The sequence below is a fragment of the Acomys minous genome, assembly GCF_964271855.1.
Source record: "Acomys minous genome assembly, chromosome: 15".
Taxonomy (NCBI): Eukaryota; Metazoa; Chordata; class Mammalia; order Rodentia; family Muridae; genus Acomys; species Acomys minous.
In genome coordinates this window covers 85,215,118-85,230,632 of record NC_140497.1, presented here as the reverse complement: position 1 = coordinate 85,230,632, position 15,515 = coordinate 85,215,118, and the positions used below count along the sequence as shown (strand labels likewise).

At 44.8% G+C, this 15,515-nt stretch overlaps 1 protein-coding gene across 2 annotated transcripts in view; it reads left to right on the top strand.

The window, feature by feature from the left end:
- The first annotated feature begins 1,107 nt into the window (after positions 1-1,107).
- Positions 1,108-15,515, top strand: part of IRAK3 (interleukin 1 receptor associated kinase 3) — a 55,644-nt gene continuing 41,236 nt past the window's right edge. For both annotated transcript variants that reach the window (XM_084759870.1, XM_084759869.1), the window contains exon 1: positions 1,108-2,580. In XM_084759870.1, the coding sequence (XP_084615996.1) occupies positions 2,448-2,580 (133 nt within the window). In that variant the 5' untranslated portion in view covers positions 1,108-2,447. The remainder of the gene's footprint in view (positions 2,581-15,515) is intronic.

Below are 15,515 nucleotides of genomic sequence, written 5' to 3'. Positions count from 1 at the left end.
GAAACTGGCCACAGGATGGTAGTGCCAATGCTGTGGACCTGGGTGGCACCGAGGAGAACTCTGAGTAGGGTAATGCGGTTCTGTTGAAGAGTACGGTAAGAGGAAGGCTGCATGTGGTGAGACTATCCCACTCTACGAGGAAGCAAAGATGTGAAAACAGACATTTCGTTATGGAGGTGAAAGAAATCTTGATGGAGATGAGGCAGCAGGGTGAAAAATAATTAAAACCACAGAGATAACATGACAACATCTACCCACAATATTCCCTTCAGTTACAGGGACAGCCGGGCGGTGGTGGCGCACGCCTTTAGTCCCAGCACTCGGGAGGCAGAGGCAGGAGGATCACTGTGAGTTCGAGGCCAGCCTGGTCTACAAAGTGAGTCCAGGACAGTCAAGGCTGCACAGAGAAACCCTGTCTCGAAAAACCAAAAAAAAAAAAAAAAAAAAAGAAAGAAAGAAAGAAAGAAAGAAAGAAAAACCAAAACAAAAAAAAACAAAACAAAACAACAACAACAACAACAAAACAGCTACAGGGACAGGGAGAGAATTCAGAGTGCTCGTTAACAGTGAGGTTTAGACAGGCGTCTGGACCGCTCCCCGCTAGAGATGTGAAATCTTGGACAGGAGGTGCTAAAAGTTCACACGCTGAACGTGCGGTTCCCAGCTGGTGGCAGTATTGAGAGCTGACTAGCTCATAATGATGCTAACTTCACGGGTGGATTGTGTCATTGGAGGCGGCACTCTGAAGGGTATATCTTGTCCCCAATCTCTTTCTCCTTACCTCATAGTAAGTTAGAAGATCTGATAAGGCGAGCTTTTTTTTTTTTTTTTTTTTTTTTTTAGTGCTCCTGTTATTGTTATGGTGAGGATTTTAAATGTCTGCTGAAGGCCCGTATATGAAACGCTTGGTTGCCAGCCTGCGGGTGCTGGGAGGTGACTGAACCTTGACCAGATGGGACCTAGTGCAAAGAACTCAGGTCCCTTGAAGGGAATTTTGGCATCCTGGCCCATTACAAACTCACTCCCCCCCCCCCCTCTGTTTCTCTCTCGCGCGCGCTCTCTCTCTCCCCTCCGCCCCCCTGCTTTCCTGTTGCCTGCCACGAAGTAAGGATCCTTCTGTATCACATACTCCCACATAATACTTAGACTTCTCACAGACTCCAAAAGACGTCGAGGTCAAGCAAACATGGACTGAAACTCTGGGGATGTAAGCCCAATAGTCCCTGTTTCCTTTTAGTCACTGTATTGGGCATTTGTCAGAAGGTGATTTCCTGTCCAGGCGCCTGTCTCAGAAAGCTTTCTCTGCTCTAGAAAGTCAACCCCGTACCCTGTACAGCACTTACGCCTCTCCTACCTCTGCCGCTCAGGATAGTGGCATAGAGACCTTTTAAGTGTGTAGTCTGGTAAAGCCGTAGCCATTAGAATGAAGAATCTTCAGAAATGTCCCCCAAATAGTTCTTTCTAGCTTTACCATTTTTTACATAGTAATATCTTCCGGAATCCACGCAGGGGCACTGCATGCCCAGGCATCCTCGGTGCTGACCTCCAGGGGGAGCTATTCCCATAGAGTAAGATCTGAGAGGCTTGAAACTGCAGCTTGTTTTTCACGGAACATTGAAAAACTTTACAATCTTCCACTTCATAGTTGACATTTCCCCCACCTCCTTTGAGGACCCTCTTTTTCAGTAGCGTCACTATCTTTCCTGCGGTGGACCATTTGCAGTATAAATGGTAGAAGGATGTTTCAGTGCAACAGCCAGTGTTACTTAAACTCCGTGTTGCAAGCTCGTTGAAGCACTTTGAGGAAGGAAAAAGAGAATGTAGTAAAAATCAAGCGGCACAGTGGCACTGGCTGCCTTCTGCTGCTAGGAGGGGCAGCTTTTGCCCTGGTTTGACTTCTTTGTTACGGTTTTCTTTTACATCTATTTCCCCCGGTGTGTATACGTTTTCTCTGTTTAAATTTATTTTGCGAAATGGTCCGGAAAACACATTTCTCAACGAATACGTACTTCTTTCCTGGCCGGACAAAGATAAAGTTTAAAACGAAGACCTCAGATCCATCCTAGCCAGGAGGCCGCCCATCCCAGGACAGCAGAGGGGTGGCGACTTTCCCGGATTCCAGCCGCTGGGTCCCGCCCTCACTTTCTTGGCCGGTCTCCTGGGTTACGTCCCAAGCCAAAGGACTGACAGAACCGTTCAAAACAAGACAGAGTGGGTGGCGCGCAGAGTCCGGGCCAAGGCAGCGGCTAGGGTCAGGGCAGCCCAGGTCTCGCAGGGGCATCCCTGGGGAGCGGCTCCCTTCGTCACGTGGGGCCCGCCCTGCGACGGCCGGGGCGCGGCGTGTTGCAAGCTCTCGGCACCCGTCGTGGAGCTGGATTTCCGTGGTTGTGTAAGACGGAGGCAGCGGCGACATCCCTGCTTCGTCGCGTGCGGTCCGGGGCTCGGCGATGGCCGGCTTGTGCGGGGCCCGTGGCGCTCTGTCGGCGCACACGCTGCTGTTCGACCTGCCGCCTGCGATGCTGGGCGAGCTGTGCGCGATCCTAGACAGCTGCGACGGCCCGCTGGGCTGGCGTGGCCTTGGTGAGTGCGACCCTCAGACCTGCTCGTCCTCCCCGCGAGGGATTCAGCTAACCCAGAGACCCCGCCAACTAGCTCCCCTTCCTTCTCTGACACCCTGGGCGCTGTGGTGGCAAGTTAGGGAACTGGGAAAGTCAGATATGGAGAGAGCCTCTCACACTGGTGTAAGATTCTCACTGTACTCTGTTCGCAGTTTACGCATAAATATGCAAATATTATCGTATGTGAGGGATGCTGTCTACTGGCTCTACAAAATCCCCAGATTGTTTTAATATTAATACTTTTTTTTTTTAGAGAATTAGAGATGTCGCTCAGTTGCTAGACTGCTTCTCTGTGCATGTACAGAACTGCAGGTTTAATTCCCTAGAGTGGAGCAAAACAGACCTTGGGTACCATCGGGAGGTAGAAATAAGAGAATCAGATGTTTGAGGCTATCCTTTCCTATGTAGAGAGTTCCAGGCTGGCTTGGGCAACACGATACCCTGTCTCAAAAACAAACAGTAAACTATTTTTATTTATTTATATATTATTTTAGAACTTTAAGATATCTAGTGTGTGCACACACTTCCCCATACTCCTGTGGCATCCAGAGGACAACGTTCAGGAACGAGTTCTCTCCTCCCACCATGAAATCCCGGGACAGAACTCATCTTGTCAGGAGTGCACAACCCACGTCAGTGTTTCCAACCAGTGTCCAATAATCTACAAGGCAAATACTATTGTTTGCCCTGGATGTGACTCCCAGTTTTCTTAGTTGAAAGTGTCTTGCTCCTTTGTCAAATCTAGTGTAATGAACTTGTAAAGAAAGCCTCTTTAAATTAATCTAGAAATTTACCTTCAAAAATCCATTTTGTGCAGATACCAGCAAGTTGAGGGACTGTGTGTTGGAAGTGGTGATATAATAACCCAAAAGCTCAGACAAAAGTCTGTGCTTTGTTAAGAACAAGTGTTCTTAACTCTCTGGAGTTAGAGGATGCCTCATGCTGTCACTGTTAATGTTAACTGAAAATAAACATATTTTCTGAAATAGTGATTTTTCTCCTACCAAGAATAACATCCCCGTGAGCAGAACATTTCTTTGTGGGTAAGAAGCAATATGCTCACGGTTTCTGAAACAGTAACAGTTATGTAAAAATTGTTTGAGGAATGGGCTAGGGATAATTTTCAGTAGTGGACTGCGTTCTTAGCATGAGGAAAGTCCTTGGTTCCACCCTCAGAAGTTAAACACTGTATTCAGTGACTTTAAACTGCTTTTTAACATCCAGTCTGTCAGCAAACATCTCAGAAAAGGATACTTGATTCTGACTTTGGGAAAACAAAGCTATTTTCAGCACACCTTTGTGAGATAAGATCCCCTCCCATCATATGTTTCCCTGTTTGAACTAGACCATGGCATGGTTCGTATTTGTGTCTATAGATTTCCTAGGATTGCTGCATTTTTTTTGAAAACAAAATATTTCTGGTCCAATGCACAGGTGTGAATGAGGCCAGATCGTGTCATAGATGAGCGAAGCCAGTTGGTGGAAGCTGTGAAAATGGAAGAACATTTAAACAGGACTATTTAAAGCGAGCAGTCAGCACTCGCTCAGGCCCTGTTGCTTTTCACAAAGTCCAGATCCACTAACTGGCTTCTTTTCTTGCTCCTTCTCCCCATCTTTCTCCATAGCACCAACTTCTGAATAGCTATGCCTTATAACACCCTCCACTCACTTGTGAGTCAGGCGCTGTAATCATTGCAAGTGACTCTACAGATAAGAGCACTGGGTTACAAATGGTAAAGAAACCACGGTACATTTACACTATGGGACACTACTCAGCTATTAAAAACAAGGAAATCCTAAAATTTATGGGCAAATGGATGGAACTAGAAATGATCGTCCTGAGTGAGTTAACCCAAAGCCAGAAAGACTCACATGACATATACTCACTTACAATTGGACACTAGCCCAAAAGGGATGTCCCATGAAAGTCTTCACTTACCAGCAGATCAGGATAGATGAGGAGGCTACCTATTGGGACTCTAGGTGAGGGAAATATGGGAGAATGGGGAAATAGAAGGATCCAGAGGGTCATAGAAACCCACAAGAAAAACATCATGACTCAGGATCTGAACCCAGGGGGGTCTGCTCAACCTACTGCACCAGCCAAGGATGACACAGCAGTAAACGTTGAACCCCTATTCAGATCTAGCCAATGGACAGGGCATTCTCCACAGTTGCCAGGGAACAGGGACTGACTCTGACATGAACTCTGGTGCCCCATATTTTACCACTTCCCCTTGGTGGGGAGGCACTCAGAGAAAGGATAAGCAGGGTACCAGGATGAGACTTGATAGGCTGTGACCTTAGGGTGGGGAAAAGGGTCCCCTTCTGTCACACACCTAGGGGAAGGGAAAAGGGCAAAAAAGGGAAGGAGGGAGGAACGGGAAGATAAAAGTGAGAGGATAACAATTGAGATGTAATCTGAATAAATTAATACAATAAATTTTTTAAAATGCTTAAGTAACTTGCCATTGTTCATACAGTCAGAAGGGGCAGAGCTAGGACTTGAACTAGGGAAGTCTGGATCCAAGGCTCATGCTCTTAACTACGAGCCACACTTCAGATCTCCCCCTATTGCTACACTCGTTTCTTGTGCATCTCAAAAGCCCCTAAAACCATAGCATTTCTAACTTGCAGGAAAAAGAAAAAAAAAGAAAAAAAAAAAACCCAACCATTGTGGTGTCGACACATACACAGCTCACTTTTGCCCTTGTGGAAATAAGTGAAGACTAGCTACACAAGTACAAGCCAGGGATATCTAGGCAGATGAAGAAAGTCTCTGCAGCTAGGTACATTTAGCTGGAACTTAAGGAGGGGGATTTTAAATTGGGAGTTAAAAACAGAGGCGTTAGGTTACTTTTGATGGCAGGCCATTGGCACCAGAAAGGTAGCAGGCAGGATAACTGGAATTGGGGCACCTCACGCGATTGCTTAGGGGTGCGGATTTGGCTTTCTCCAGTTGGTGGAGGAAAAATTTAGGCAGGTATTGGCTCCTAATCAAGCCTTGGCAGTATAGGGCAGACGGTCGCAGGCTCATCGGACTCACTGACACAGGTAGTTTTGGAGAGAGCAGCTTGGTTTCTTAAGCTTGAATTGATGCATGCCGTGGATCAAAATTCTATCTCTGTGTGGAGCGTGGACATTATGCCTTCACATACGGAGTCTTCTGGGGGAGGATCTACAGTGCTGACCCCTGCTGTAGTTGTAACTGCCTGAGCAGGGAGTGGTACCCTGGCCACGTTACTTGCTTTGCTCCTCTACTTGTACATTGAGGGGAGAGAAAGGAGAGGTCCTGGAGGTGGATACCAGGTCTTTGAAGAGACAAGGAAGAATGATGGAAGGCTGAACTTGGAAACTGTACAGAGCCTTGAATATGGGAGGCTCTGAGTTTGATTCCTAGTTTATGTGCATGTGAATGTGTGTGTGCTCCCGTACACACACACACACACACACACACACACACACACACACACACACCGGTGGGTCGTGCTTTTATGCACAAAGCAAGTGAAAATCTGAAGATACAGAGGGCCCTCAATTTCAAATGGAAAAGAATTATAATAGCAACAGGAGAAACTGTCCTAGGCTGACCATGGTTCCTGACGATGGTGACTTCTGGGCTACGTCACCAAAGGCAGTTCAGACACAGGCAGATCGCATTGCTGCCTCTATGATGGCCAAGTGTGTGTAGGGTCAAGTAGCCTGGACGCTCACGTGCTAGAATCATCCACGCAAGACTTTGAACATACAAATGCTTAGGCCTCTCTCCTGGAGCAGCTGGTTTATCAGTGTGGGTGGAAAGCCTCACCCACGTCTGGAAGCACAGTCTGCTTTGAGAACCATTGCACAGGCCAAATTCCTCAAACCACTTTCATGAAGTATTGTTAGTAAGGTTATTATGATTCGAGGTTATATCAGGCTGACGGTGATGGCTGCTTGCTCTGCAGACATAATGGCATCCTAGTGGACGTACAGAACCTGTGGTGAACACACATTTATGACAGTGCCATGGACTGCTGTTTAAATAAAACCATGTAGGACAATTCCCTCTGGCAAACCTCTCAACACTTTAAGATATACTGGGGAAACTCCTGTTATTATTGCATTATAGATTCTATGCAATAGACTGTTATAGAGGAATGTCAATTCAGAACATGGCTGTTCTGGTAAGAGACCACATCCAAAGGCCTTCTAGGTCTATGTGGCCTGGCTAGAATACAAACACGCCTTTAATCCAGGAGACAGAGACAAACAGATCTGAGTTCAAGGCCAGCCTGGTATAGAGCAAGTATCAGGTAAAGAAAAGCTTACATCCAGGCATGGTGGTACATGCCTTTAATCCCAAACAATGAAGGTAAAGTTAGTTTGTAGAAGGAAGGATCCACATTTGAAAGTGATGTCTAATTGAGTGGTAGAAAAGGTGACAAATCAGAGAAGATTTGACAGAATGGGACATGCTCTAGAGAGAGAGGAAAGGGAAGCTACTAAAGAGGCAGTTTTTCAGAGAGAGGAAGTAGTTTTTCCAGGACAGTAATAGAGAGATGGGTTGCAGAGAAGGGACTCGGGTGAAGGTAGAACAGGCCAGAAAATGAGAAGAAGCCAGATTAGAGCAGACTGCTGAGTTAGCAGAGGCCAAGCAGAGCAATCCCAGGCTGAGAGAGAAGCCAGATTGAATAAGTCAGCTGGGAGAGGAGTCTGAGCCAGAACAGCTGAGTTGAACCAGTCAGCTATGAGCTCAGAAAGAACAAGTAAGGGTGAGCTTACTAAGCAGTAAGTCTCAGAGACCGAAAGCATTTTAGGCCTAGGTTAGATTGTAGGAAGGCTAGAAGCTTCTAGAACTAGGCCTAGGTTAATAAAAGGAGGTAGTAAGCCTCCTAGACAACAACTGAGCCAGGAGAATAAAAGTGATTTTAACAGACTGTATTCAGTTTTCTTTCTCTTTTAAAATGAAATAAGGGGATGGAGAGATGTCTAAGTGTTCATAGTGGTCCCAAGTCTACCATGGGACTTGACCTGGGTTCTGTTCCCAGTACCCATGTCTGGAGGCAACGATCTGAAGTCTCTTGCTTCTCTTCTCCCTAAACACCTGCACTCACGTGTACATACTCCCCAACACACACACACACACACACACACACACACACACACACACACACTTAAGTCTCATTAAAATCTTTAAAAAGTAAATACATTATGCAAATTAATAGTCATTTGAAATGGCGGCTCTTAGTATCACTGTTCTTATTGCAGAGTTTTATTAGATATTCAAATGCACAATTACTGGCTATTAGATTTATTTTAAATATTTGCTGTCGCCTGGCCTCGTACTTTACGTAGACTGTGTCATGAGCCTACTATAAAAATGTAGACCCCCGTTCCTTCCCATTTTATTGACAGGAAAATGGACTGGTAGGGGATTTGAGTGACTTGCCTCAAGTTAATGAGTGGCAGACAGAGACTCTAATGACATGATCACACTTCTGAGTTCATCTTTCCTTCCTTTTATTTTCAAAAAATTGAATGGTTTTACCTTTTAAAATGACTTTATGTGTATAGTAAGAATATGGAAGATGATAATGAGTTCCTAGGTATACTCTGCATGCAAGTTTTACCCATGCAGTCTGGACTCAGCATCACCAATTAGTAATGTTTCACACAGTGTGTGATGCACGTGTCACAATGCCGACATGCAGTACTTGACTGAAGTTGATGTTTTATTCACACGTGCTTCATTTTCACCCAGCCTCCCATCTCTGTTTTGGATTCCATCCAAGTTCCCACACTGAGTTACCGTGTCACATTTAGTTCCACGTGCTATCCATCTCCTATGGACTGTGACATCTCAGGCTTGCTTTTGATGACCCTGAGAGTTTTGGGCAGTGCTTATTGCTCCTTGGTTGAGATTTATCTGGTGCCTCTCTCATTATCAGAGTGAGGTTATGGTTCTGGGCAGGGGGAACACAGAGGTAAAGGACCACTTTCACCACAGCTTAATAAAGGGACCATAATTCCGATGTGAATTATATCTGTTGACATTTACCATGACTAAGGTAAAGTCTCTTGGCTACCCACTGTCCTCCTCTTTCCACATTGTCCTCTTCAGAAGGAGGCACTTCAGGAGCAGCCAATGAGCTTCCCCTCCCGAAGACAGAATTCAGCTTGACTTTGACCACTCTGCCATTTCTCCCATCTTACCACACTTTCATTAGAGCTTTCTTCACCTCTAAGCTATCAGCCAATTCATCTCTTCTCCCTCAGTGGGGGCATTTCTAGTCCATTGCCTTTATTTTTTCTTGAGTCTCCTCCATTTTGGTTTTATCTCTCACTGGTCCCTAGGATGGATAAATGCAGTGGTCACTTCCCAGGCTTCATCTTCTTTGACACAGAGGATGGCCCTTTCTCCACGAAGAACTCGGGATTTCTAGAACCACATGCTGCCCTTATTCACTTCCCTTTGCTAGAGATGGCTCTTGATCTCTGATGGTGCCTCTGGCCTTAATCCATGGCCCATGACACCCACTTCCTACTAAATTCTATTCAGATGCCATTAACTCCCAACTTCCTAGCCTGGGTCTTCATTAAGTAAGCGTCAGCACTGCCTTCGAATTAACCTTCCAAAAATCTGTCTCTTCAATTCTCCCAAAGTTTTCCCATTTTAATTAATAGCAACTCTGTCTTTCATTTATTTAGGCCAAATGATTAATATTTTGCAATGGCTCAGTTTTCCTCCCCTACAAACCACATGCTGCCGCTAAGCAACAGACATATTGAACTTTATCATTGGAATTTAACATCATAAGCACTTACCACAGCCACTGTCAACCAACCCAACGTCAAGAGTCTTCCCTGGACCATGTAGCTGTCTTCCAAGTAAAGTTTCCTTCACTCTTCTCAAGCCCCTTGTCAAACAGCAGTCAGTGAGCCTCTTACATACACATGCAACTATTGCTTCTTCTTTCATTAGCCTGACCCTGCTTCCCACCTCACCCTGAACAAGAAACGGCAGCTCCTGCGTAACTTCTCTCCTGCCGCTCTCTTCTGTGTTGACTCTTGGTTTCCGAAACATACAGTTGTCCTGTAGACAACCTTGAGGTGTCCCTCTTCACATGTTCTATGCTTAGGCTTACCCTGACTGCTCCTTTAAAATTGACCTCCAAGCCGGGCAGTGGTGGTGCATGCAGGGAGAGGTGGGTGAGTCTCTGTGAGTTTGAGGCTAGCCTGGTCTACAGCGTGAGTTCCAGGAGACCCTGTAAACTCAGAGCTCTCTTTAGGTTCCTTTCCTCTTGTGTTACTTTCATCTACAGCACGCCACTTCTCCTTTCACATCTTTCCAATTTGATGCTGTTTATTGTCCATCTGAAAACGCACTTTATACTGACTGTCAACTTGATTGGATTGGGAAGTGCCTAGGGGCTTAGCTGAGCCTCTGGGAGTGCCTGGAAGAGTTAACTATGAGTGTGTGTGTTGGGGGGGGGGGTGGGATTGCCCTCTGTAGGCAGTACCACTTCATTGCCTGAGCCTGGATGAAATAAAGGTCTGGGGACTGGGGCACTCATCTCCTTTTGCTCTACTTCTTGGCCGCCCTGAACTGATTTGCTGGCCTCCACCACACCCTGCACAGTGGTTCTCAACCTTCCTAATGCTACGACCCTTTAATACAGCTCCTCATGTTACGGTGACCGCCCCCCCTCCCAACCAGACAATTATTTTCTTTCCTACTTCATAACTGTAATTCTGCTACAGTTCTGAAACATAATGTAAGTGTCTGTGTTTTACTATGGTCTTAGGTGACCCCTGTGAAATGGTCGTTTGAACTCCAAGGGGTCATGAGACTCACTACCCTACCTTGGTGGACCGAACTCGCTGGGCCTGTGAGCCAAAGATGTTTTCTCTCTTTCGGTCGTTTTGCTTTGTCATAATGTCACAAAGCCTAACCAGCACACCTCATGTAGGCAACTGTTCAGATTGTTTGCTTGTGCTTTTAATTGGCCTCATTTCACACTGACTCTCAATGTTTAAAACTAGCAGGAACAAGGGGAACAGAGCAGGCATTTAGGTGCTGAGTCCAGTAATGAGTCAGTGGATGTTTTTATAAACATCCAAAAATCTTACCAGGTAGAGTGTTTAACAAAGCCTGCATTGGAACTGTACTTCAATACCTGTTTGTGAAGACGGTCCAGTTTAGAGCCAGTATATATATATGTGTGTGTATATATATATATATATATGTGTGTGTGTGTGTGTGTGTGTGTGTGTGTGTGTGTGTGTGTATGCTACAAGGAAGAGGTGTGAGAAAGCAGTATTGGTCCTTATCAGCGAACGATATTACACAGATGTTGTTGTGCAGGACCTTGCCACGTAGATCAGGCTGGCCTCAAGCTCAGAGATCCACCTGCCTCTGCCTTCCCAGTGCTGAGGTTAAAGGCGTGCACCATGTTGCCTGGCTGAAGTTACGTAGACTCTAAATGTCAGGCTGAAGTGCTGGTGTTGATGGCAGCCTCTTCTCATGTCACCAACCAAGACCATAAGGACCTTCAGGTCCCTATGCAGCTCTAGGAAAACATGGAGATGGAGGGACACTTGAGATCATGACAGGTATCCCCACCGTTGCTCTCACAGAGAGCAGTCCTGCTCAGGCATGAAAGAAAAAGTATGCGTGTGTACTTAAGTATGGGAAAAGGATTGCTTCTTACAAAAGTTGATGCCCTTGTGGTGTTAACGCTTCTGGTACGAGGACTGTACAGGTAACTTACTCATTTGAATTTTGTTTTATTGTTTTAGAATTTTAAAATATACAATACAAAGTATTGTAAAGGATTTGTTCTTTTTGTTGTTGTTGAACCCACTGTGTGTTTTGTTAAAAAAAAAAACCAGACTGAAAAGAAGCCTTTGTTTTCCCATTACATTACCTAAAACCAACCAGCAAGAATACTGTCTTAACTCTCTCGGGTTTTGACATGTGGTTGCATGCAAATATAGAGATTGCAAACTGGGGTGTGTTGCGTTATTCTAAAAACCCCCCTCCAGGGACATATTTGCATATCGAGACAAGGTGACTGTAAGTGAATTCCCCGGTGGTTTGCACTTTCTAGACAACTCTGCCCAGTCCAAACAGCCTGCAGCGACCTCTGAACATCCAATAAGACTGTTGCAATGATTGTCAGCTTCAGGAAAATGGATTTCCCAACTTCTCAGGCCGCCCTTTTTATTTATATTGTGCCAAGGTGCCTTTTCAACAACTACAGCCCATTTTTCTTACTTTATCTTTTTTAATTTAGAATGCCTTTTAAAACTACACTTAGTCACTGGGAACTCTTCCTCTTTGATTTATGAAGGAAAAGAGTCTCATACTCAGGAAGAGAGAAGTGAGGAGGTGCTGGGGGAAAACCAAGAGCACAGAATGTAGCTAACTCACCAAGAATTTTCATTCCTGTTGCATCAAACCGGAGTTATTGTCTTATAGAATTTGATTTAAATGAATTATACATTTTATGGCTGTGGGTAATTAGTCTTTCTTTAGTGGTGTTTCTATTCAAAATGCATTCTCCTTAGGGAAAAAGCTATTAAGGTTGTGTCATGAATCACCGGGAAGAGAAAGAGAAAACATATTTAATTTCTAGTCCTGGAAGCCATCCATGCATACGGACAGTACCAATTCTAACAGCATAGCCAGTCTCTTATAGAAAGTTTCTACAGGAGACACTTCCTGCATAGTCTGTGCTTTGCCCAGGTCGGTGTTATGTAGCTAAAACTGCCAGCTCATTTGCCTGTTCACTCATGCCCGGGCTGAATGTCAAAAACATACTTAAGGGAAGGAAGGCTGCTTGGCAGGGGTAACCTCTCAGGCAAACAGCCAGAGGGAAGAACACTGGGCCATGACCCCACGTTTAATAGGGAAATCCAGCAGTTAAAAAAAAAAAAAAAAAAAAAAGAGGAAGGAAATGAGGACTGGAATGCAGGAAAGTGACATCTCTGGGCTTTGAACGTTAACTGGTTTCCTTAATCGTTGCTCCTTTGCTGCTGCGAGAACTACCAGCAATAAAATAACAATGAAACAATAGAATAACGCGTAGTCCGTGAGTGTAAACTGTCGCCATCACAGAGGCTGTCCATAAGGCTGAAACTACACCTTGGAGTCATTTTCTGAAGTTTGAAGATGCAGTCTCAAGTTCCTGCGCCAGGAGTGAGGTTCTGCCTGCCAATCCAGATTGAACATGAGTGCTAGGCGCGTGACATACAAAGCAACAGAGGCTTCCCCGGGCTGCGTCTCTGGAACTTGGACCCACGTGCCCAGTGTTCCTTTCTCATTACTCCTTTGCGAACCGAGTTTCCAGCCCAAAAGACGTTGCTTCTTCATCCAGTCTGAGTAGGCCTGGTCCTGCTTTGAGGCTGGCTGAAGTCTGGCCCTCTCCACTCATTTCGTTCCCATGACTGCAGCGGCTCAAGGGTGCAGCTTCCTTCTCTGCCCCACACCCACCCCGTGAAATCCCGCGCTTAGGCCATATCCCAAAGATTGAAAGCACAAGGGAACCGACCTCATTTATTAAAAAAAACAAAAAACAACAAAACAAAACAAAACAAAAAACAAAAAACAAGGCGGGTGTGGTGGTGCACACCTTTAATCCCAGCACTCAGGAGGCAGAGGCAGGAGGATCACTGTGAGTTCGAGGCCAGCCTGGTCTACATAGTGAGTCCAGGACAGCCAAGGCTACACAGAGAGGCCCTGTCCCCCCCCCCAACAAACAAACAAACAAAAAACCTGCCATATGTTATAGAAATAATATTATTAGTTTGTGTGGCGCATTATGCCTAATATTTTGAAGATAATAATCATTAGAAATTTAACTTTCTAATAGAAGAAATCTGTTTCCCCCTACTGAAGGAAAATCCCTGGAACACTGAGTGAGTGTTCCTAGGAAGTTATTGGAGAACAGGAAGTTTTCTAAAGACTAGAGGTAGTTGGCTTTGGGGTTTTTGTTTTTTGTTTTTTTTCTTTTTCAGTGCTTAGGGACTTATCCCAGGGTCTTGGGCATGACAAATGCTCTACCACTGATCAACTTCAAAAGACTAAGGGAATTTTTAGCATGGCGTGGTGGCACATGCTTTTAATCCTAGCACTTGGGAGGCAGAGGCAAGCAGATCACTGTGAGTTCGAGGCCAGCCTGGTCTACAAAGTGAGTCTAGGACAGCCAAGGCTACACAGAGAGGCCCTGTCTCGGGGAGAAAAAAAAAGACTAAAGGGATTTTTAAGTCAAAGCTTAGGGATCAAATCCAGAGCATTTGCAAATTAGGCAAACACTACCATACTTATATACCAAACTCCTGATATAATTAATTTTTTATTTGAGAATTTCATAATGCATATAATGTGTCTTTTTAAGAATTAAATCCTCCTAATTCTCTCTCTTCCAACAGAATGCATATAATGTGTTTTCCTTTTATAAAATTCCTCCCAATTTTCTCCCTTCCAATTTCATGCCTATTCCTCGGCCCCACTTCCCTCTCAACTTCACACAGTCTTATTTTCAAACTGGATGGGTTTGTTTATTGCTGGCAGCCGTGTAGCTGGGTGAAGGGCCGTCTATTGGCGGTTCTGTGCCACCCAGCATCCTTCGGTTTCCCATACCGCCTCAGCTGGTGTGGGTCTTTGAGAATTCCCTCCCTATGCATGGTTTGGTCTGGCTCCATCTTGTACAAGGGTTGTGCATATGGCCACAGCAGCTCTGAATTCCTATGTTCAGTTGCCCTTGTTGTGTCTAGAAAATATCATTTCACTATTGTTATCCACTATGGCTGCCTCTTGGAGTCCTTCCACCCTCTCTTCTGTGAAGATCTTTGAATGTTGGGAAGAGGGGATGTGACATAAATGTGTCACTCAGGGCTGAGCAATTTCACAGTGCTGACCAGGTGTGTGTCTCTGTGTTGTTAATCAGCATCTACTGCAAATAAAATAAAATAAAATAAAATAAAAATAGGCATCTCTGATGGGGGCTGAGAGGTAGATTAATCTATAGGTATAAAGATAAGAACTTACAGGGAAATGTATTGTTTATTTAGCATAATAATACGAGTGGGCTTTTCCCTAGGGCCTTGAGCTTGCCCAGCCATGGGTTCTTGGTTCTGAATGGTACCCGGCGTGAATTCTGTCTTGCAAAGTGAACCTTAACTCCAATCAGAAAGTGGTTATTTACTCCCATAACATTCTTGTTACTCTTGAACCAGTGGGCACAGCTTGCCAGCCCACACTTCCTTCTGTAGGTCTCAGGGTTCCCAGCTGAGCAGGACTGCTGATTTCCAGGCTGGCAGCATGCACAAAATGCACAGCTCCATGAAAGCTAGCCAGGAGGAGTGACGCCTCCAAGTGCTCACCAGCCTGATTTTTGAGTGTTCTGTGACTCAAGTATGTGATGGACCAACAATAGAGCCTTGCTATGATGTTCTTGACATGACTTTAAAAAAATTTTTTTTAATATTTACTTAGTTGGATTCTGAGTATAGAAAGGGGCAACTATATATTAAAATAATATTATTGCCTCTTGCCAAGAGTTTTGCCTTAAAGACCTTTTTTTTTTTGTCTTTTGTTTATTGTAATGGCCATACATCTAAAACATGTATTTGGTATCTGTGTAGTTTCAACCTCTGTGTAAAACACTACCAGTTAAAAAACAACCAACAACAACAACATGAGAAATGCAAACATTTTTGTGAGACCTGAAAGAAAAAAGATAAAGACACCTCACCTCAGTGATGCCAACTATTGTGCTGTATATATATATATTCTTTACAGACTGTGGATGCCTCCAAGTTGAACGTCTCAATTACCAGCTCACTTAAGATGTGATCACAAAAGCTGCCCTAACTTTTTACTTGATTTTGAAGCAAGCTGTCACTTAAATG